Source organism: Myripristis murdjan, chromosome 11, assembly GCF_902150065.1.
Source record: "Myripristis murdjan chromosome 11, fMyrMur1.1, whole genome shotgun sequence".
In the NCBI taxonomy this organism is placed as follows: domain Eukaryota; kingdom Metazoa; phylum Chordata; class Actinopteri; order Holocentriformes; family Holocentridae; genus Myripristis; species Myripristis murdjan.
This window is the reverse complement of record NC_043990.1, coordinates 23,842,919-23,865,750: the sequence shown is the minus strand read 5'-3', so window position 1 is coordinate 23,865,750 and position 22,832 is coordinate 23,842,919. Positions and strand designations below refer to the sequence as shown.

General features: G+C 41.7%; 1 protein-coding gene and 1 long non-coding RNA gene across 2 annotated transcripts; one reads left to right on the top strand and one right to left on the bottom strand.

Annotated features, from left to right (window-relative positions):
- abhd5b (abhydrolase domain containing 5, lysophosphatidic acid acyltransferase b) lies at nt 1–5,285 on the bottom strand. The gene is made up of 8 exons (XM_030064573.1): nt 5,249–5,285; nt 5,111–5,173; nt 4,063–4,145; nt 2,807–3,191; nt 1,905–2,056; nt 1,174–1,285; nt 904–1,084; nt 1–422 (listed from the first exon to the last, which is right to left on the bottom strand). The coding sequence occupies exons 1-8, from the start codon at nt 5,275–5,277 to the stop codon at nt 240–242; spliced, it is 1,188 nt and encodes a 395-aa protein (XP_029920433.1). The 5' UTR covers nt 5,278–5,285; the 3' UTR covers nt 1–239.
- Nucleotides 5,286–8,605: 3,320 nt separating this feature from the next.
- On the top strand, nt 8,606–22,832 carry LOC115368443 (uncharacterized). Its single transcript, XR_003929024.1, has 3 exons — nt 8,606–8,653; nt 11,978–12,049; nt 22,698–22,832. It is a non-coding gene; the product is annotated as an uncharacterized LOC115368443 (long non-coding RNA).

Below are 22,832 nucleotides of genomic sequence, written 5' to 3'. Positions count from 1 at the left end.
CAGACTGCATCTCACATTTATTTACAAAACTTATTCAGATGAGGCTCATTATAGCAAGTGGGCAGAAGCCTGTGGCATCATCAGACCTGTGACGTCAAGCCTTAGAGAGTGTCAGACTGGAGAATGGGAGGAACGTCGGACCTCCCTTGAGAGAGTGCATGATGATAATAATATAAGGCAAATAACGAGGTTTACAGTTAAATTCTGCTGGTGTAGGATGAGTTAATCCCGGTGCTCTGTCACTCTTCTGAACAAGGCAGCTCGCTCTGCTTCAAGCTCCCCACTTTTTCGGCTCGCTCTTCGCTTTCCGATCCCTCATCTCCACTCTTTTGGGTCTGTGTCTTGGCGAGGATCCTGAGGATGGCTTGGTTGAAGTCGTCCGGCTGGTCGGCGAAAACGTAATGACCCGCCCCTCTGATCACCTGGCAAAGAAAACAGAAAGTCACTTCACGGTTGAAGAGAAATGAAGTCAGCGGTTTGGAGATAAAATGCGTCATAGTTTAGATTCCAGAGTTCCTTATCTGTGTAGCCCTACTGGTGTTCATTCACACGCTCATATAGCCAGGAATGCGGTGGTTAATAAAAAGATCAGTTGTCATCATGAGGCAAACAACAGCCAACATCAACCAAATCAATCATCCTTCCAGAAAAGCACTAATTTATACATTTTGTTGCAAGATTAATATCATTCTAAAAAGGTGAGTACACTCCTTTCTGTAAATAAAAGGGTGTGTAAACTGGGTTTTTGTGTCTTTAACCTCCACTTCACCCCAATCCTATCAGTATCTTATTCTCTGGCACTGCTGCAACAACCCAGATTCCCCAGGGGGATCATTAAAGTTTCATCTAATTCCATCTAATTTAGTCTCAGTCTTTTGATGAAAAGCGAGACGAAGAACTGACCGTGATTTCAACATCCGGCCTCGTTTTCTTGATGGCGTATCCGGAGTCGCTGTCAATGCTGGAGCGTGATCCGTAGATGAAGGAAATGGGAATGTCAGCTCGGATCTGGCCGATCCTCTCCAGCATAGGCCGCTTGGCCCAGCCGTATGGAATCGTCATGTTCTTGAAGGCAGTTTCTCCGCTGCAGCAGGACAGAGGAAACACAGCAGCTGGCACGGGAAGTGTGAGGGATCGATAAAGTTAGGAGTGTTGGTGTGAAACGGCCCTCACCTGGGCGTCTGGGCGTTCAGATGGTAGATGTAGTCAGATACGGTGTTGTCGTCAAACACAGAGGAGTATTTCTGTTTGAAATCAGACCTGATCATCTGAACCAGCATCGGACCTGAGAAAGCAGACAAAAGTAAAGAGCCAAGAGTTGGCAAGTGTCATGGGAATCAGCTACATGTGACATTTTAACTTCAGTAAATCATTATCACACAAATTTTGGCACACTTCAAGGAAACAAAGGAATAACACAGAACAGGAAGAGGGTGCTGGTCTTCCAGCTCTGAGCTCCAGCTTTCAAAGTTTCTCACCACAGCAGATGGTGGAGGGAGTGAAAACGCGGACAGAAACATCACTTCCAACACGTTTATTCTCTACAGCAAAGTGAATGATAAAATACATGCCAGGAAGGAGGTCAAACCACAACTTCTTCTTTGCAACAGGAAGCAACAGGGTTTATGGGAAATGTGGTCTCATTTTAACACTATCAACAACATAACTATTCGTGAGAGAAATAGGGTCTTGTTCTTTTTGGCCATCAACTCATTTACTGAGTCGACCAAGGTATCACAATCAGTTTCACATAAACATAGTGATGTTTGAAAATGCCACACTAACTTTAATAAGGAAAATAAAACTGGAAAATCAGTTTAAATGTGAGCAAAATAAAGGGCAGAAAAGGAGTGTGTGTGTGTGTGTGTGTGTGTGTGTGTGTGTGTGTGTGTGTGTGTGCTGACCAAGAGGCCCAGCCAGTCTGAGTCCAGCCAGAGGGTTAAAGGGGCTCATGAAAGCCCCCATAGCCCTGATCCACACAGGGATGGTGCTGTGGTTGGGATTCTCTGGACGCGCTGGGAAACCCCACGGCTCCACCAGCAGCAGATGTTTTACCCTGTACACACACACACACACACACACACACGGTCTCTGATACAAATACACTTTAAATCATTTTTAAATCTGAATTAGAAATGCACATATTTGCTTGCTTATGGGGTCTGGGCTTGTTCAAAACACCGCACAAACTGTACGATGACAGGAAAAGACAGTGAACAACTATTTCACAGGGTGTCGGGAGACTTTCCAGTGTCAGATTACAAACACACACACACACACACCAGGGTCATTCTAAGTTTTGTTTTTCAAGGGAAAGTCTTTTTTTAAACTGCTTATGCCAATTACAAGAACAGTTTCACAACTGGAATGAATGTGAAACTGAAAACAGCTGTATTCCTATATGAATGTGGACCTCTGTGATAATGCAAGTTCCTCACTAGAACAGCAACACAGCAAGAAGCCACAACATTTCCTCAAAAGCTTAATTTAAGCCACAAATGCTACGTATGTATACCCCTATCCAACACCATTTAAGGCCTTGTTTTTATTACAGGATTTAAAGGTGAACTAGGAAACTTTATACTTTAGCAGCTCCTTGTGGCAGCAAGAGATAACTATCTGACTACATCCACTACATCCTGTGTTATAGAGTTGATTTCCCAGTGTCCAGTGGAGTGAATTTTGGCCAAGGTTTCTCAGTTTCAGAGGATGGGACGCTCTTCCCTCACACAGCCACAAATTGTTATTTAGACTGAGAAAATGGACATATTTTTAGATAAAAGTGCACCTTTAAGATCCAACATACCTGTGTGGGTATTTGAGTGTATAGGCAGCAGAGAGGTATCCTCCGAGGTTATGTCCCAGCAGCAGCATCTCCTCTAGTCCCACCTTCTCCCTCCACTCCTCCAGGGCAGCCAGGAACTGCTCCTCAGCCCCCTCCGGGTCAGTGCTGAACTGGGGGCGGCTGCTCCGACCGAAACCCAGCAGATCCACAGCGTAGACCAGCCTGCCGCTGGAGAGGGAGTCCAGGTTCTGGGCCCAGAGAGCCACCCCGCCTCCGAAGCCATGCAGCAGAACCAAAGGGGGCCTGGGCCGCCCCTGGGGCTGGGGCTGAGTGGGAAAAGCTAAGGTCCACAGGTAGTTGCCGCTGGATATGCGGACGTGCTGCCTGGAGAATGGACACTTCACACCTGCAAAGGCAGGTGTTAGGGGGGAATAGGGAGCAACCTAAATGATATATGCAGGACATGCACACACGCCAGAATCTTACTAATATGGGACTTTATGCTGGTGCTGCGGCTAGTTTGTGCTGATATTAATGTCTTTAAACTGAATCATTTTCATATGCGAAAATCCCCCCAAAAATGGCAAAAAAAAAAAAAAAAAAAAAAAAAAAATGGGGATGCACCATATTGGACTTTTTGCTGATATCTGATATGCTGATATTTTCAAACTCTTTTGGCTGATACCGATATAATATGTACATTTTTTTTCCCCACCAAATTGCAGAGAATATCAAGTCTCTCCTGATGTGGGATTAACACGTTATTATGGCTACTCTTATCATGATGGCCCACTGACAAATGCAGTCATAAAATACAATGCATTTCAAAACTGAGCAAAATAAGAAAGCTACTCCAACTTAGGTTATGTAAAACATGCCATATTTAATTTTATATGACATTTTCTTTCAAACAGAACTAAGATTCATCCCACTTAAACAGGCTTGGATGATGCTCTCCCTGAGACAATCCTGACAATACAGCTACAACCAGGGCAAATCTGACCTATTTCATATGAAAAGCGATATTATCATGCGTCCAAAATGAATAAATAAATAAAACAGAACCCTTTGAAACAGCGTTTAGATCGTAACAGGATGGGTGGACATCACTGTGCTCAGAAATGGCCATCATATCAGAGGTGGATGAAAGAGACAGAATGAAAAATCATATCAGATTCTTAGCTAAAAGACCCTTATCTGCCCAATATATCAGTAAGATGACAAATAAGTCTACTCCTCACTCTCTGACTCATCCGCCCCCCCACACACGTACTTACACTTGAGCATTTTTTCCTCTGCATCTTTCAGCTGAGAAAGAGAAGTGGGGCACCAAGATGGAAGCCAACTTAATATCCAGGAGCTGTGATTCAGACAGCAAACAGGCACCCCCGCAGACAGACACACACACACACACATCCATACATACACAGTGCAGACAGACACACACACATAGGACAGAGTGCCAAAAACAGGCCATAAATGCATTGCCTGTACGGTGATGAACTTTGACCCTACATCCTCTCTGTTATCAGCGCTACTGGGATCCAGTCTATACACTAAGTTCTCCGAAACACATTTCCACAGAAAACCTGTACGCACGCTTTCCATTGTTTCCTTACAACCACCTAATGCTATTATGAAGCCTGAGAGCCTGGCACAGTGCCAGCAGAGCGGAGCGATGCCTCGATACATTGTGTTCTTGCTTGTAAGGAGAGAATTAAACGCCAAAGTCCATTGAAATTCCGCCAATTTAATGTTACCGTGCTTATTCTTTATCGCAAACACCTGGTAAAGAATCACATAATTATTTAAAAAACACTTTTAGGACCCACTTTCTATTTCTAATTGCATCACATTCACCAATGGGTGATATTTGAGGACAGTTTCCACTTTTGGAGTCGTTTATTCCTCTATCAGAGTCGATCGTGGGTAGCGAAGTGTGAACCAAGTTTTTTAAAAAGTTTGTTGTGTAAAAACAGCGTGTTGCTCGGTGGATCATTTACCGGCAGATCCAGCTGATTCGTTTAAAAAAGCTAAGGGATAGTCTACCATGTTTGGGTGTTTGCAAATAACCAATCAAACTTTCCACTGACTGGTTTTTAGCGTGACGGGCTCCCCAAACAAGCGTGAACGCATCGGTGACGCTGCGTTTTGTGTTAAGCAAGTTACTGTAATATAAGGGTCATAGTAGTTTGTCTAGTAGTAGGCCAAAGTAAACAAACAATGCGGTTTGGTAAATTTGGTCACAGACACACAAACAGCATTAACTACAGCCCGGAGGTGAATCTATAGGTAAACATTAGGCTGTGGAAGAAGGTAACGCACCTCTGCTCATTGATGGGCTGCACTTCCTCCGCCATCCTTCGCATTGTGTATTGTGAGGGTCTCCTGTCCATGTGAGAGAGTGCTGTCAATGTGTATGTGTTATGCGGCATTCATGTGCACCTCGTAAATTTGACTTACTCGGACTTTGTTGCAGAAGAACTATGCATTTTGGTGACTGTTTGATATTAGAGAAGCGAGTTATCACGTTCAGATGTGTTCAAGTTTAAACAGAGGGGGAAAACATGTTCAGAGTGAAAAATTATTTCTATTTTTTTTTTTTTAAACATGTATTATTGCAAATAAATGATAAAATTCTCATTTTTAAAAGTTCATTTTAGTTTAGAAAGAAACATTTATCACTATCAGCGATGGAGCGGGAACCACCGAATTACCGAAATTCTCGGCATGAACAACTTGGTTAGGTAGCTCATGAGCGTGCAATGCTTATTTCGAACTGTACCTGAAGGCAGCAGAGTGAGTGGCAGATACAAGTTGTTGCTATCTGGGAAACTCTACAGGTGGGCAGCGTTGTGTTTACCTTGTTGTTATACTTTCCGTGGGGTTTGGGATGAAATTCAACTTGTACCAACCAAGTGACTTCAATACTACTTCAAATTATACAATAAACCACGAGGAGGACATTTTTACTGGGATTCTGGGGCAATATGGAGAGGCGTCCGGCATGAAGCTAATAACTAGTTAGCTAGCTAGCTTGCTGGTGTAACGTCTTTACAGCATGCCCTCCAGTGAGTTATTATAATAAAATTGTGTAAGGAGGGAGGACACAAAATTATATAAATCCCCTAGCCTGTTAAATGCTTCTAAAAGTAGCATTTTTCACCATGTTGCACTTCAATTTTCACAGTTAAACTGGTGATTTTGGCTCAGGTGTTCAGTTTAACTTTCAGGTGTGCCTTAATTGGATTTCATGTGGCTCAGCCAATCAGAGTTCAGCATCTGCAACTTACATTTTCACGTTGTTAGATCTACTCAAGGGTTTTCCCAGTATATGGACACACTCCCACATTGTGAACATAGTTACAGTCAGGGGCGCCTTATATGGGGGAAAAGTTAGGACAGTTCCAAGGGCCCTTACCTGACAGGGCCCCCAAGAAATAGGTAAAAACTAATAAAAAATTATTGAACCATCATCGAGTAAAAAAAAAAATATATATATATATATATATATATATGTGTGTGTGTGTGTGTGTGTGTGTGTGTGTGTGTGTGTATGTATATATATACATACATACATACATAAATACACACACACACACACACACATATATATATATATATATATATATATATATATATATATATATATATATATTCATGGGGCCCAGAATCCCTGGTGGCACCCCTGGTTACAGTGTGTCACAAATATAGACTATTTGTACACCTTAAAATTAGGTGTGGCCAGAATATACTTGTAGGCTACAAATATAGTTTGTTTACAACAGTATGCGTAAGTACAAAATATAAAATGCATTGAATTACACTTTAATGTTAACCTATGTGATCAAATAATGTGTTTGAACCCTAATCCATCTTGAAACATATTCTACAATACTTGTCAGTTATTCTTTTTCATTGACTCTTGCATAGAATTGCCATAAACTGAGTTTTGTTGTTTTCCTTGTCAAACCACTTGAGAAAAGCTAGTATAGGCTATATTGTCCTCTAACTGTAATATATGCTTGCTGGCTAAGAAACAAAAATCAAACAGTTTTCATTGTGACATAGCCTAACACTGACAGCATCACTTTCCACTGTGAAAATGAGACCAAATTTTCATTACTGTGTCTAAATGTACAATCTTTAAATTGTCATGATGATGATTTAAATTAATATTCCTTAGGCTTGATTTTAGACTGGCAGAGTTACAGAAGTATTCCCATGGTTTGAGGAAGCATATCACACTGGTTTGAAGGTGTTATTGTGAAACAAATCACACTTAAAGTAACCTCCCCAATGCTGCCTGGGTGTCAATGAAAGCACAGCATGGAAAATAGATTAAGGGTTATAGAAAAATATTTCACATGCTATTTTAGAAAGTGCTGTTTTTTTTTTTTTTCCCTTGGAACAGAAAAGGACTCTCTGCCTTGTGCATTGTCGAGCCAAGTGAGAGTAAAGCACACACTCGCTCACACAGAGATAAAACCTTTTGCCTATCTGCATAACTTTCTAAATATAATGTAAGATAAGGGCAGAGATTGAAGGGGAAATTAATTCACATATGCTCAAAGGATTTGAACGTACAGTATGTGCCTGCTGCATTAGCAAAAGCTCGGACCGCTACTATCTTACTTTTGTTCTTACTGTTAATTTCATTGGACCTCAAAAGGGTATTATCAAATAGATTTACAATCTGAAACAGTTATGTTTTATCCTTGAAAAGCTCGGGAAACCTTCGTCAGGAGTTGCTTATGTAGTTAATGTTGAGCCAATGTCAGATTAAAGAGTCAGTCACTACTTTTGGAGGTCTGGGAAACTGGGGTCCAGTCAATTACTACAAGTTCAGAGCAGGACGAAAGATAATCGACATAAAAGACGTGTTGTGGAATATTTGGAGACTGGTTATCACCTGTTACGAGGGGCCTGCCACTGGGGCTACATGATATTGCATTTTGGATACCTATTGGCGCTTTCACTAGATATTTTCAAAATGCTATTTTTGATAAATAATCGTCAGTAATGCCTGTATACTAACTAAATGGGTAAAGGGAAATAATAGAACAGCTGCAGTCAGGTAAGTTCAAAAACTTGCATCACTTTGCAATATCAAGTCTCACATCACCATATCAATATAATATTGTCAGGTCCCAATGTGCGCAGGTGATGGGATGCACTGGATCAGTTTATCAAACAACCAAAACAGTCAGTGCTGTTTTGGTTGTTTGATAAACAACCAAAGGTTGTGGTCGGTGACTAGTGAGGCTTTGGTTGTTTGATAAAGTGATCAAGTGCACTCCGTCACCAGAGCACACTGAGAACCAATCAAATTCAGTGCAGACTAAATTATATCAGACAGACTTTTATTATAGATTAGTCATGGAAAACGAAAACCTTGCAAGTTTTCCTTTTGTATCAAGACCCAAAAAGGCTTTAGAGTTAATTTGCCTCACTTGAATTGCGCATCCTGCAATGTGACTGTTGCACATGCGCACATCGCAGTGTCAATGCTGAAATGATATATCATGCAGCTTCACCTGTAACCATGTTAGAGGACAACAAAAATATAGATTGCAATGTTGTCACATCTTTATTCCTGACAAACACACTGCCTGTTTTCTGCAGGGTGGTAGGGTGTTCAAATTAAACTATAAAACAACCAAGATCACAGATATAAGGCTGATAATCTTCAAAGCTTCTCTCACATGTCAGTTCCTCCAACATGGCTGCATCTCCCTCCTAGTCACTATCCAAATCACAGTTGTGAGTTGCAAAACTGAGTCGTCTTTAATCAAGTGATTTTTCCTCCCCCCTGCTACAGGCAAAGGAGCAACTGAGGAGACAGCCCTGCCAGTCCAGGTCCACAAGGTGGCATACTTGTGTTCTAGTTGGACACATGCACACACACGCACAAACAAACGCACCGGCCACTTTATCCTTCATTCCTCAAACACAATTTTCCTCTCATACCACCCACTTCTAGTGGCTCTTGGACTACGGGCTGACTGAGTGGTTCCAAATGGATTCAAACCACTCTGACTCCTATGCTACACACACTCAACACATACACACACACACACACACACACACACACACACACACACACACACTTCATTTCCTTGTCTCATAGATGCATCCTCTCGTCCTCTCCCTCCCTGCTGCTGTCCATTCACTCTGCTGAGTGCTCAGAATTTCATAAGCCAAGAGACAATGAGGCTGTAGCTGGTCCACAGAGGGAAGGCAGCAGCACAGGACTGTAGCTGTCTGGAAAGCAGTAACAGGGTGGGCTTTTAGCGAGGAGATGGCATAAAGCTGCAGTGTGGAGCCAGTCTGCTGGGTCTCACCAGTCAGTGTGTCTCACAACTAAATGCTTATGCTGCTAGACGAGTGGTTATATTCTCTCTGTGCCTCTGTGTCTCATAAAATGTGGGTCTGAAAAGCAGTGCTCTGTGGTCTGGCAGCGAATACACTGAAAGATACTGTACATAGAAACATCAAAGGAAGAAAAGAGACATAAAACTGAAGTCAGAAACAACAGGGGTCATTAAGTAAAGCCATGTTCATAAAGTGAAATACAAAAGTGTGGAAATATGAGGTCTGCTCACTTAGCATGATTGCTAAACTGCAGTTGGGACAAGTGTCCTGTAGCATCCTTGGGGTTCCTGCATGCAGAATACATGAAGAACATGTTACAGATTCAGTGAAAATATCAGCATCTGCATGTTGCACAGAATACAGCTGTGATCCATTGATCATAACATTTGAAAAGAACACCTAATGGTAGATGCATCTTAAAAGACCATACCAGTGATTTTGAGCATTTGGCCCATTTACTACAATTTACCAACATTATACATCACAACAGACCATTTTGCAAATCATGTGGCCATATTAAAGATTTCAGTCCATATAACCAAAATCCCTCAATTTTCATTTTTTTTTTTTTTGTTTAAACATCCACCTTATGATGTTCTGCTTCTGTGGCTAACAAAGTCATCACCATTCATAAACCACATAACTTATAATTGCCTCTATAAAGCAGCTGTTTCCTAGGGAACATTTTCCTCTGGCGGAGGGAGCGTTTCACCCCACTCCAGTTTCAAGTCATCAAAACACAACAGTGCTGCTGCTTTTAGGAAAACTAATGTGGACGACTTCATTATGGCGATGGAATACTGGTGTGAAGAAAGTTTGAAGTCTCTGAAAGTTCATTTTCATATCGTAGTGGAATGAATGGAAACCAGTGGCTGGACAAAAGGGAGGAAAATGATATTACAGTTTTAAACAGGACTGCTTGCTTTGGGAAAAGATCAGCAGAAATGTGAAGTTTACACATTTTGTAGATATAAGGCCAAACATGCAGAGTCACTGATATGGTCCTGTAAGGGAATAGATCATCCCAAAATGAAAATGTCTTGTACTTTTTACAGATCCAAAAAAATATTAAATGTCCAACAGATTTCTCCAAACAGCTCGTGCAGCATAATCTCAGTGTTTTCTAATATTTATCTCATTATGTCTACATTTTCTGCACTGACAATTCTCTGTCACTCTCATAGAAGAATCTGCTTGATGTTTTAGGGTGCATAAAATATTGGAGTTTCAGACCCAAAGTGTTATTGTTTTTCCACTTAGATTTTGTTCATGACACCATTTTCTGTCATTACTATAAAGTACTTTATAGTAACTCTAGGCAAATTCACACATTAAGAGTCCTAATTAGCAGCAAGAAGTAACCTTTGAAGTAACGTATGAAGATTCAAATCATGTACAGTGACATCAGTAAACTAAAGGTTTGGTTGCCTACACAATCCCCTCACATGACAAGATGTTGACATTTTAGTTCTTGGTATTTCTGAAAACTAGAACCTCTCCCTGGTGAATAAGTTTGTGAATGACCGAGATAGCTCTCTCTTCAAACGATCTGAGTTTTTGAACCTGTCATGTGTCTAAGAATAAAAAGGGAGAGTAATGCAATTCGATTTTAAGTCTGAGACTGTAAGGAAAAAAAACACACCACCACTGACATAATATTTTTCAAAATGATTTGAACTGTCTCAATACAATAAGACTGGAATTTTTCTGTAGAATATCCCATTTTTAGCAATGCTGGTCATCTCTTATGTAGAGTAAGCACCACACTTTTTTGACATGTTATAGCTGACTGTTATTGTCTGCAGGAACAAAACAGATTTGGATTTGTTTTCCCTGACAGCACACTGGCTCCCTACAACAATCTGAAATCATAGTGTTGGTTTCACTGTGTGTCTGTGGATGTCCTTTACCTGTGTCAGATATTTTTCTTTTTGCTTTGGTGGTGAGAAAGTAAAAGAAGACGATCAGTTATCCAGTGTTTAATCCAGGATTCATTTAGAGGGGGTCAAATTGGCCCCATCGTATTTATTTAGGGGGTCACTGTCAAATGTCAATGTCAAATAATCCATGACGAGGCAGTTTGCCATTGAAAAATGACGACTGAGGCAGTCAGTAATCCTCTGCTTCTCAGACTGTTAGCTAACATGGCTGATGTGTAGCTTATTGTCATTTTGTGGTCTATTGACTACCTGGGTTTTCTTGCAGACATTAGTTAATAGAAGAACTCATTTTCTTTACTCCTCAGTACATACCCAATTTATTAATTTTCTATTGATTACATATACAATGACCAAGGGTTGCGCATCCACAAAACAAGTGGGGAACAGTTCCTTGGATGTTGTCACCAACCAAAATCAGATGGAGGCACAGACAGTATTAGATGGCTAACTTGTGTTGCTAGTTGACTACTTGTTTTTGAAAATAATTATTCACCATGATATAATGCATATTAGTGACACACAGTAGTCAATTGATAAATAAGTCAGTGGTCAAATCAATAATCGGTTAATGTGGTCGGTGACTAGTGAGGCTTACAAAGTGCAAATTGATGGATAAATGGATAAAACCATACATAAATAAATCAAGAATTCTATCATAAAAAAAATGAATTATAAATAAAAACAAAAATAAATAAACAAATTGGTAAAAAAATATTGACTTAATTGATAAATGAAAATGAGAATAAAATAGACTTTTCAAAAATAATGTCATTAGTAAGTGATTAATTTGACTGGTCATGATTTTTTTTTTATTACTCATTATTGTATTTTCTTTCAGTTGATTGCTTTATCTGTTGCTTTTTTTTCACCATGCCAGGCGGTGGACTGTCCTCAGCAGCTGGCCGACCTGCAAAGACAGAGACAGGTGGAGATGGTGAAGAGGTAACAGGTGAGTCCAGGCTCACTCACTGTTGTTTAGGGCAAAGCTTTGAATTACACTCTTCAATTTTGATGAGACCCTCTTCTCTGTTGGAGCCCCACTCCGTGATTTAGATTGATAGAGCAGGTGCATTTTCACATCACAGTCTTGCCCAGTTCAGCTTTAAATTACACCAGGATTCTCCATAGATTCAGGCAATTTCAAATCGAAGAGCTGAGCCCCAAAAACCGTTCCCTTTACCCTCTGACAGCATGTCGTAAGACTAAGTACCTTGAAAAACATGTTACTGACTCACCTTAGAGCAACACTGTTTTATATTCAGAAATAAAGCCCAACTGAATTGTTGAACAAAAACAAAGATTCCTATGTGGAAGACTGGAACTATCAACCCCCCACACATAACACACTGAATTGCCATCTGGCCTTGAACTAAAAATCAAAACTAGCTGAGCGTCTCTTTACTTTGGAAATTCAAAGCAGAAGTGGTGATTATATCTGAGTCGCAGACTGATTTAAAATTTCACAGCCAACTTCCACTAATCATTCTTTGTTCCAATTCGGTGTTGAATTTTTACTTAATTTTATCCTTGAAAGGAAACACTAACCCCATAAACCTGGTGATAATCACTCTGCACTGGAGAGTCTGGTGTGGGAGCTGAATACACAGTGACCCAGATCCTTAATTAAAGTCTGTGTAAGATTTTCACTTTAATCTATCCTACCAAACCAATCTTCTCAGTAGGTCAAAGATAGGGTGGAGAGATTAATTTCTAGTCTGTTCATTTCCAGTTTGGTTTGTTGTTGCCCCATCTATTCACCTCAGTGTATTTTTATAGGCCATAAAAAGCTCCTCCCCCATAGCTGGAGCTCCTCCCACCCTCATTAACTGTCAAGCTCAACCAGCTCCGCCTCCCCCATTGACAGGTGTGTAGCATAAAATATGAAGGAGGAGCAGCCAGTCACAAACAGAAAAACTCAGGTGTGCCTTTGATAGAGCAAGGCTAATGTATGTTTCCCCACAGTTTCCTGTGGGGAAAATAAAGTTAATAAAGGTAAGGGATGAATGTAGGAGTTGTTACTGAAAGATGGGGGAACCTGAGACACACTGAAGGAATGAAAACATTTGCCAAGTTGGCTGTTTTTCTAGCAATTTTTAAAAGTGTGCTTACCTTTAAAGGTAGGCACAGTTAACTCCATTCAATGTGTATTATCTGGGTTATTGCTCTTTGGGAAACTAGACTATCTCTACTAACTGCGTCTAATAGCTAATTTCCAATATTCAGAACCAGGCTGTGTGGAGTTGCGCAGAGCAGAGCCTGATAAACGCAAAGCCTAGATCTGGGCCATAATGTTTTAGTTAAATACAAGCTGATAGACTTTACTTTTGTTACTATGCTGCACCATTGTATTGGCAGGATACTGCTGACTCTCAAGGCTGTTTGCATATTATGCTAACTGTGGCTAAATTGAGTTCACACACACACACACACACACACATACACACACAAAAAATTGTCTACTTAGATTTTGTGGTTGTGTTTTATGTCACGCTCTGTATTGTGTTCTCTAAACAAACGTACAGATCAGATTTAGTAACAGTATAACAGGGAGATATAACATTATCGGCCATCAGCCCTATTTGTAATAATCATCTGTTCAACAACATGCGCATCAATGCATTTGTAAGCACCGCATCATCCTTACATTATCACCCTGAATGAGTATAAGTTATGTCTCAAGTTGAGGTTCTACTCTTAATTTTTTTTTAATCATACCATTATCAGTGTATTCCAAAGTATTCACATTATACTTATTTCAGTTTTAGATAAATTTCTTGCTGTGGTGGTGCACCACTGCTAAATGAATACAGAGGAAACACTGCGATAGGTTTACATTATGTTCCATTATAAAGTGCATTTTAGTGATGGGGTGTGCTCGACCCTGTCACTAAGCATGATACCTTTTTAGATACTGCTATTGGTTGTGATCAATAAAAAAATCAGCATGCTTGTTTTAGTCAGTCAGAATGGATACAGGGCATTTTGCAATGACACAATTTAGTCTATAATGAGGCATGGTTTACTAGGAAGGTACCCATAGAGACTTTCTGGCGAAATGATACAAACCAAAAGGTGTTGAAATGGTTCAAGATTTTGTTACACTAATATGATTGCTGGCGAGTTTTGGCAAGCTTATATAAACAAGATCATTGAATGAGAGTAGATTGTTGATGATATGGATGTGTGTCCTATCAGTGACCCTGACAGCACCAGGTGAAAGCAGCTGGGATATCCCTTAAATCCATAAATTATGTTTTGTTGGCCCTTACAATGTGCATGTCAAGTGGAAATGAAATGAACTGCATTACTATATGAAGCTATGAAGGAGCTGTAATTGTGTTATTACTCTGCTGATGATGACTTTGCAATGGACCCAAATCACTGTTGCATTTTCCCCTGTTGCCAGATATTGTACCAGTATGAATGCTTTCATTATAGTAATTGTGTTAATGGCAGAATAGCGTTACTTCCTTGAGTGGGAGAATCGAGTGGATCTCTAATGAGACTGACCACAAACATTATCCCTGCACAATCTAATCTGTAGTGGTTTTTAATTCAATGTCATTCGCCTCTGCTGTAGAAAATTCAAAGCTTTCGAGAAACCCTCCTCACATCTCTTAACAGTTTTCAACCTTGGGAGTTGTCTCAAGGGCACAGACACTTTACACATAACTTTCATCAACTTTCATCATGACTACATGGGTTGATTGATTCTTTCGTGTCATGCACACTAAGTGGCCAACACTCACGGGTTTTAAGACTCTATAAATACAGTTGCAATGTTGAGACAGCTTCATTACAAAATTACTGATTATTGCGCAGCTTAGTCTTAAACAAAATATTCTGCCTTCTCTTCTCTTTTGTAATTATCCAGCCAAAAGAAATCAACATGAATAGATGATATTTTACTGAAAACTAAATTCCTTACATCCTCGTAAAACAGCACAATAAAACAAAAAAACTCTCAATTTCACCTCGCTCGCACAGCAGATTGGATGGACCAGTTATTGGTTCTGGATGATTGCTGGGGGATGATATTAAGAATATGTCAATAATCTGTATTATAATTTTGATTCACATGATGGCCGATGTGAAAACCATTCAGATGCTGCCTGCGAGAGGGCGGGGCACTGTTTCTGATAATATGGTTACAATTCTCATTTCCCTTTTCACTGGATTTGTATTTAATTTTGTTTCACAGAAAGATAAAAAACTACTTTTTTTGCCTTTTTAAACTAATATAAGCATTTTAATTAATTGTTTGTTAATTCAAAGCAAGGTTGTGTTGGTGTTCTAGTTCTGTAAATTTTGACACTGCAATTTTCAAATTTACTACAAATGAACATCAACACTAAATATCAATTGTCAGTGTCTTGGATTACAAGTAATTGGTATTGGTATCAGCACTGAAAAATCAATAGCAGTTGATCCCTCATCTTTGTCTTTGATTTAATGCATAGTGGAATTGAATCTGCTAGGAAACATAGGAAACATTATGAATAAGGCCTGTGGTCTCTCCGCAAAAACAGATCACATTGACCAACAATTCACGTGCCATAGCAAAATCATAAGCCTGGATGATAATAATCTGTAGCTAGAATGTAATCCACACAAATCCACAGACATGACTGTGTTTCACTTTCAGCAGTGTTGCTCTTCACACTGTTTCTCCTGTAATGTCATGATAGAAGTCTTGCCATATGCCCTGGAGGAATTTCTGCAGGTGCCACCATAAATATACTGCTGCTCACTTACTTGTGTTGTCTGTGTTGAACCGCCATTTAGAGGCTTTGCAATATCGCTCGTTCAGTAAAGAACAAACGCACGAGAAACAAAGCCGCAGGGATCTCCATTTTTCATCCTCCGTGTCCCGAAGGCGCTCTCAGATCTTTACTCATATTGTGTAGCGTTGTCACTCATAATCTGAATTTATCAGACGAAGTGATGTGGCTAAAATTTTGCAAGCACTGTTCTTGTCTTAGCTGTAAAATATTGATACATGCTGGTACATTTCAGTGTCCACGTAGGTGAAGTCAGATTGAACCTGGGACCATTTTACAGACATCTTTCTTGGCTGTAAAACGTTTTTCACTATTTGTGTATGTGTGTGTGCTTGTGTGTGTGTGTGTGTGTGGGAGACCACAGACTACAGTATATCCATTATCTGTTCACAGTGCACGGCTCTAGGATCAGCTCCTATTAGGTCTGATTACCACAAGGTTAATACAAACCCACTCTGGATCAGTCGGCTCGCTGTAAGCACAAACCACACACTGTAGTGGGTTTTTGGGGCATGGCCCAATGCAGTATGGGAAACAAGAGTGACCAGGCTGTTAGAGGAAGACAGAGAGAGGGAAGGCAGGGGATGGGGGGGTGGGGGGCTGTCTGGTTGCTAGGATACATGGTCGGCGCCAACAGCGGATATGATTTATAATGGCCAGTCTCACTGTCTCGCTTTCTCCGTTAGTTTCCTCCTTCCTCTCCTCCTCACGTTCCCACTGGCTCTCTCCATCCTCTGCCTCCATTTCTATCCACTGCACCACTACGGGTGTATTAGCTGGCCTTGTCTCACCGATCTGTGTATTTATTGCCGACATTAGTAGCTGCTATTGTATTTATCGATATTGGTGTTGCTGATATTTTCTCTCATGTCCACCTGAGCCAAAGCAAACTCAGCTGATCTGGAAATTAACAACTGAATTCTGAGTCTAGCTACTTCTGTCTGTTGTGTCATATATATGTATATATGTATAGATGTACCAGATTTTTATGCATGTTTGAGTACATGTTCATATGATCATGCATGAGCTGCACCCACAAATGGATGGGTGATATTGATTTGTAGAGACCTGACCCACCCCTGGATTTGAAAATCCTCCAGGGCCAATGCAACACGAGGAGGGGGAGCATGAGGCTATGTGAGGGAAGGAGACAAAGGGAAATGGTGGTGGAGAACGACGTTGCAACAAGGCAGGGGTGGAACGTACAAGGGGTGAGACTTGTACACGTGTAAACGTGTACACGGTTAGCCAATCATAAAGGTTTAGAAAAAACACTAACCGCGTACACGTTGTTTTTTCATCACATGACTTTAAGTTCACGCACTAGCACGATGGCATCCACCAAAAAGAGAAGCACTGTTCAACAGTTGATTGAAAGAAACGTAAGTGGAAACACTGTCAAGTGTACACTGTGTCACGCTGAATTAGCCTTTAAGGGTAGCAGCACAGGCTCAATGGTAAACCACCTGCAGTGGAAACACCTGAATAGCCTAGGGACAGAGCCTGGCGTCAGTGCAGGTGCGAGTGGAGGACGACAACAGCAAGCTAGCATGAAGGATTCATATCCAGAAAATGTGACAAGCCACGAAGCGAAGCAATTAACAACTTAATTGCAGAAATGGACGCCCTCGACATGCAGCCTGTGTCGATTCTTGAGGACGATGGATTTTACATGTACACGTGTACACATTTAGAATGTTTTGTACACGTTCCCACCCCTAGAAGGTACTAGGTTGTGGTGGAAGGATATAAAGAAATACACTGTAGGGTTCAACCAGTGTGAGTTTTTGACAGCTGACACCAGAATCTTTGGATTGAAGCTGGTTGTATTTTGTGCCAGTGTTCAGTATTTTTAAATTTCACAGTTTTCATGCCAAAGAACTCCACAAAATTACAAGTATTCAGAATTATATTCTTGGCAGGGTGTAAAATCCTTTGAAACAAACCAATGAAATTGTTTCACCTCCTTAAGGCAGGGTGAGGCAGGTTTAACTGCAGATTTTGGAGACTAAGTCTGAGGCTTTTGAAGCAGATGAGTTAAAAAAGGGAGAAACCTCTTCTTTATCAGAGGTGGGCGACACTAACCAGCCGATATCAAATTTTTATTAATAAGCCAATATTGGTCCAATTTATCAATCAGGCCCAGACTGTATGCCCTAACTCAACATTTTATTATAATACACTGAAATTGCTCCTTTTGTTAGGTAAAATGTCTGCTGAGGGCACTTTGATCAGTGGAGGGGTCAGGATTAAGTAAGGATCAAGGACCATACCAGTGATTTTGAATGTTTGATCTGTTTACTACAGTTAACCCATATTTTACATTGCAACAAACTATCATGCACTGGTACTAAAGATTTCACAACATATAATCCAATACCTCAATTAGAATTTTTGGTTGAAACACCCTTCTAATAATGTTCTGCTTCTGTGGCTAACAAAGGCGTCACCATTCATAAACCACAGAGCTGATAATTGTCTGTAAAGTGGAGAGACCGTTTCACTCTGCCCAATTTCAAGTCATCAAAACACAACAGAGCTGCTGCTTTTAGGGAAACGAATGTGGACAACTTTAATATGGTGATGGAATACTGGTGTGAGGAAAGTTTGAAGTCTCTAAAAGTTCATTTTCATTTCATAGGGGAAAGAATGGAAACCAACGGCTGGATACAAGGGAGGAAAAATGATATGGCAGTTCAAAAATACGAGTGCTTGCTTTTGGAAAAGGTTAGCGGAAATGTGAAGTTGACACATTTTATAGTTATTGGACTTAACATGTAGAATCACTGGTATTAATCCTTAAAGGAGGGTTTCCTCAGTTTCATTACCAGAACTGTGATTGTTGTTCCCAAAATATTTTTTGTCATGCTAAGCCTTGCAGTCACTTCGCCCCTCCTATCTGATGATCCGACTCTGTTCTACTTAGCCACACCCATAAAATTAGAGAATTTCAGAAAGCAAGATGTCCATTTGCCTCTCATTTGTGCACCTATAAGCAATCCAGAACAACACACAAACTGATGAACATCTATTTGTCTTTCTGTCTCTCTCTCTTTCTCTCTCCCTCCCTGTCCAGTGTCTTCCAGTAAATGGAAGATAATTTTAGAGCGATAAAGAGCCCAGAGGATATCGAAGGGAGGAATGGACACACACACACACACACACACACTTACACACACACACACATACACACACACAAAATAAGATGGTCCCTCATTCCCTATTGCACCTGCTGACCCCACAGGATCCACTGGGATCGGCTACTGCTGAGTGTGCGGCTTCTACACATACACTCAGACGGTCTCACACACACACACACACACATACACAGACACACACACACAAACGTAGGAATGCGTACGCACTTTGACTAATAGGCCTAATGCTTCCTGAAGAGGGCCCAGCGCTGCATTAGCTACGGATGTGGGATTGATTTAGAAACTGAAAGCCTGCTTCTAGTGTGTGTGTGTGTGTGTGTGTGTGTGTGTGTGTGTGTGTGTTGGGTTGTGTTTTTCCCCTTCCCACTCCCCTAGCATTATCTATTTACTCATAACTGGCTCTCACACACGCACACACACACACACACACACACACATACATAAAGAGGGTTTAAGCGATTTGTGTCTTGAAGAAAGATTCAAATTTTGGGGGGAATTGAAGCTGACAAGAGCCAATATTTCTTGATGATATTTCATATCTGTACATTTGACCATTTTCCTGCCAAATATTCAGCGATTCCACCTTTTGCTGTTCCCAGTTTTGCTGCTGGCGGAAGGAAAGGAGTTTCAAATCCTATCTACTAAAACTCACACTAATGAAGGCCCATTAAGGTTAGCAGCTCATTAAGACAGGGTGACCCACTGTCCCCTATTCAGTGGTGGGCAAACTCTGGGATACATTAGATCTTTAAATGATGATCCTGGCTTGATGACATCTAGGGATGACGGATCATTATTTTGCCACATTGCCTCTGTGGGCACCTTCCTGGAACACTATCCTGCTCCGCTGGCGTTCCAGTGCGTAGCATTACAGAGCATAATTTTGCTTCACTGTCTTCATAGCCGGCTCCATGACTAAAGTCATGGATCACTATCTTGCTACACTGCAAGTGCATCAGTTACACATGTAAATGTCTTTATGGTATCAGATCACAACAGCTTCTGTAATATGAGATTTACAATCCTGTGGTATCATATTATGAGAATTTTGTAGTTGATTCATCGTAAACTAAAAACTCGGTCTAACTTTAACATGGAGCCATATGGAACAGAGTAGAGAAACAAATAGGATTCCTCGGGGAGGAAATCAGAAGGGAAATAGGTGGTTGCAAGAAGACATGGAGAGACAGAAGAAGGGAGGAAAAGGAACGGGTTAATATGAGTGGAGAGCAGAGGAGAGGGTGAGGTGGCCTGGGGGGAAGAGAAGAGAGAGAGCAGAGGAACAGAATAGCAGACGTGGAGGAGGTGGGGAATTGATGAAGCAGAAAGCTGGGTTATTCCTGCTGTGAGTCTATGTCTTTGCTGTGTGTCTTTGTGTGCGGGTGTGTGTGAGTGTGAAAAGTGGCTGTGTACACGCCACAGTTGTGTGTGAGTATGAATGGCTGGCTTTGGCAGTAAATGAAACTGTTTATCAGATCAATATGGCCATCATCTCCCAGATGACTGTGGCCTCTACTGAAGAGCAATCATAAATCACAACCAAATATGGAGGACACCGATCTATACCGGCTCTGTGTGTGTGAGTGTGGGTCTGTGTGAGTGTGTGCGCTTGTGCACGGGCATGCAACGTACGTGCCCACATGTCTGAGCGTGCACCTGTGCACTTCTGTCTACCTGCCTACCTGTTTGTGTGTGTGACTTTGGTATGTGTGTGTGCTCCCTAAAATAGTCCTCTGCACTCTTCCTGATACTGTGGAACTGAGACTGGAGCTGGAGCAGTCAGAAAATTGAAACACAAGAAAGATGGACCACACCTAACACCATCTACACACTATGCACAAATAACACAGTGTATGTGAGCTTCACGCCGTGTGGAGGAGTGTTATTACACAATATACACACACCCAATCACATTACCCTGATTATTCTGCTTCATTGACACTTTCAGTGATGGAGCAAAGTGAGATGTGGCCATATTGTAAGTGTGATGTTTAATGTGCAGCGTCGCCGGTTCATCTCCATAGGGTTAACAGCAGTGCTCCTGTTCTGTGTCTGACGGCCCCCAGTGCTCTCACTCTGAATAATGTAGCCTCCCGATATCAGTGACAAGAGTCTCGGAACCAAAATAGCATCTTGAGCTCTGATAAATATAGAAGGTAATTAAATCAGCAGCAGGAGAGAGAGAGAAAAGCCAGGAAAAAGGGGAAGGTCTGTTTTATGTGTGAGGATAAAATTCCCCTCTGCAGTGAACTACAGGGGATCGATTGGCTCCGAACAAAACGCAGGATCCTTTTCTGTTTTGTTTAGGGGGATTTTTTTTTTTTTTTGCCTCCATCACCCCGTCATCCTTCACTTTCAGTAGTTTTGTGTAAATATCCTAGAAGTAGAAGTGGATCTGTGTGTGTGTGTGTGTGTGTGTGTGTTTATGGCCTGCCACAAGCACAGTGAGTCAGCAGTATTTCCCTGGTTAGTTCTCTGGAGACACAGGGGTGTGTGTGTGTGTGTGTGTGTGAGAGAGAGAGAGAGAGAGAGAGCGCTCGCTGCCATCTGCCTCCTGCCACTCTCCCTCCCTTTTTTCTATCTTTCTCTTTCCCAACTTGCCTTCCCCCTTTGTGCCCTTTTCTTGAGATTTCTGCATGGCTCTGGATCTGCGGTTGCCGCGGCCAAACGGCCAAATGAGGGAGGCTGATCCTGCATGTGACCACCTTGGTGAGCGGAGGATGAGCGCGGGGTGAAAGGTTGGAGTGTGTTTGGATCAGCCTGTCAGTGCAATCGGTCTCAGCTTGACATATTCTCCTCCGGGATTATGGTGTGTGTGTGTGTGTGTGTACGTGTGTGTGGGCGTGTGTGTGTGTGTGTGTGTGTGTGTACGTGTGCGCATGCTTGGTGTGACATGTTTTGACAGAAACTGACTGACAAGCCCCTTTGCAGCCAAACAGCAGCCACTGCAGAGAGACTAATGATGACAGCTCTCAGGCCATACTGTTACACACTGCTCCCCCCTCCATCTCTCTCTCTCTCTCTCTCTCTCTCTCTCTCTCTTCCTGTCTATCTCTAACTCTCTTTGTCTTGTGTCTCTCCCTCGACTACCTCTCCCTCAATCACACGCCCACACAGACAATGGCATCCTGTATATCGTCTCCCTGACACAAAGGCGCAAACACACGTTTACATGAACGCTCAGGCAATTGCTCAGTACACACACACACACACACACACACAGATGCACAAACACTAACACATGCACACAGACATACTAGTCTCCATGACAGGCATCTCTCAAACACACACGTTTTCCCCGTGTATTGTCTGTCTTTCAGACGCACACACATACACATACACACTCTCTCTTTCTCTCCGTCTCTCTCTCTCTCTCACACACACACACACACACACACATGCTTCTCTACTCTCTCTCTGTCTTGGAATTTTACATTTTGATGAAGGAGGAAGCGTGTCCTCCAATCAGGGGGGCCAGAGCTGGGAGAGACCAAGTCGGCGCAGACAGCGGGGTGGTTCAGAGGCACTGGAGCCGTAGCGCAGCTTTCCCTCCTGACTGCCCCCCCTCCCCCGGCACCCCCTCATCGCAGGGTGGTGGGTGGTATGATCTGCCAGGCTGAATAAGACCCCTCCTCTCTGTCTCCCCCTCTTCTGTCAGTGCTAGGGTGTAGCTACTGATCCTATACTACAGCAGAGAGCAGGAGAAAGAGGGAGGAGGGATGAGGGACATCAGGTGTCAGAGCACCGCAACCCCAGTTGAGGCTACATCGCCACGACAGCTGGCTCCGGCCGT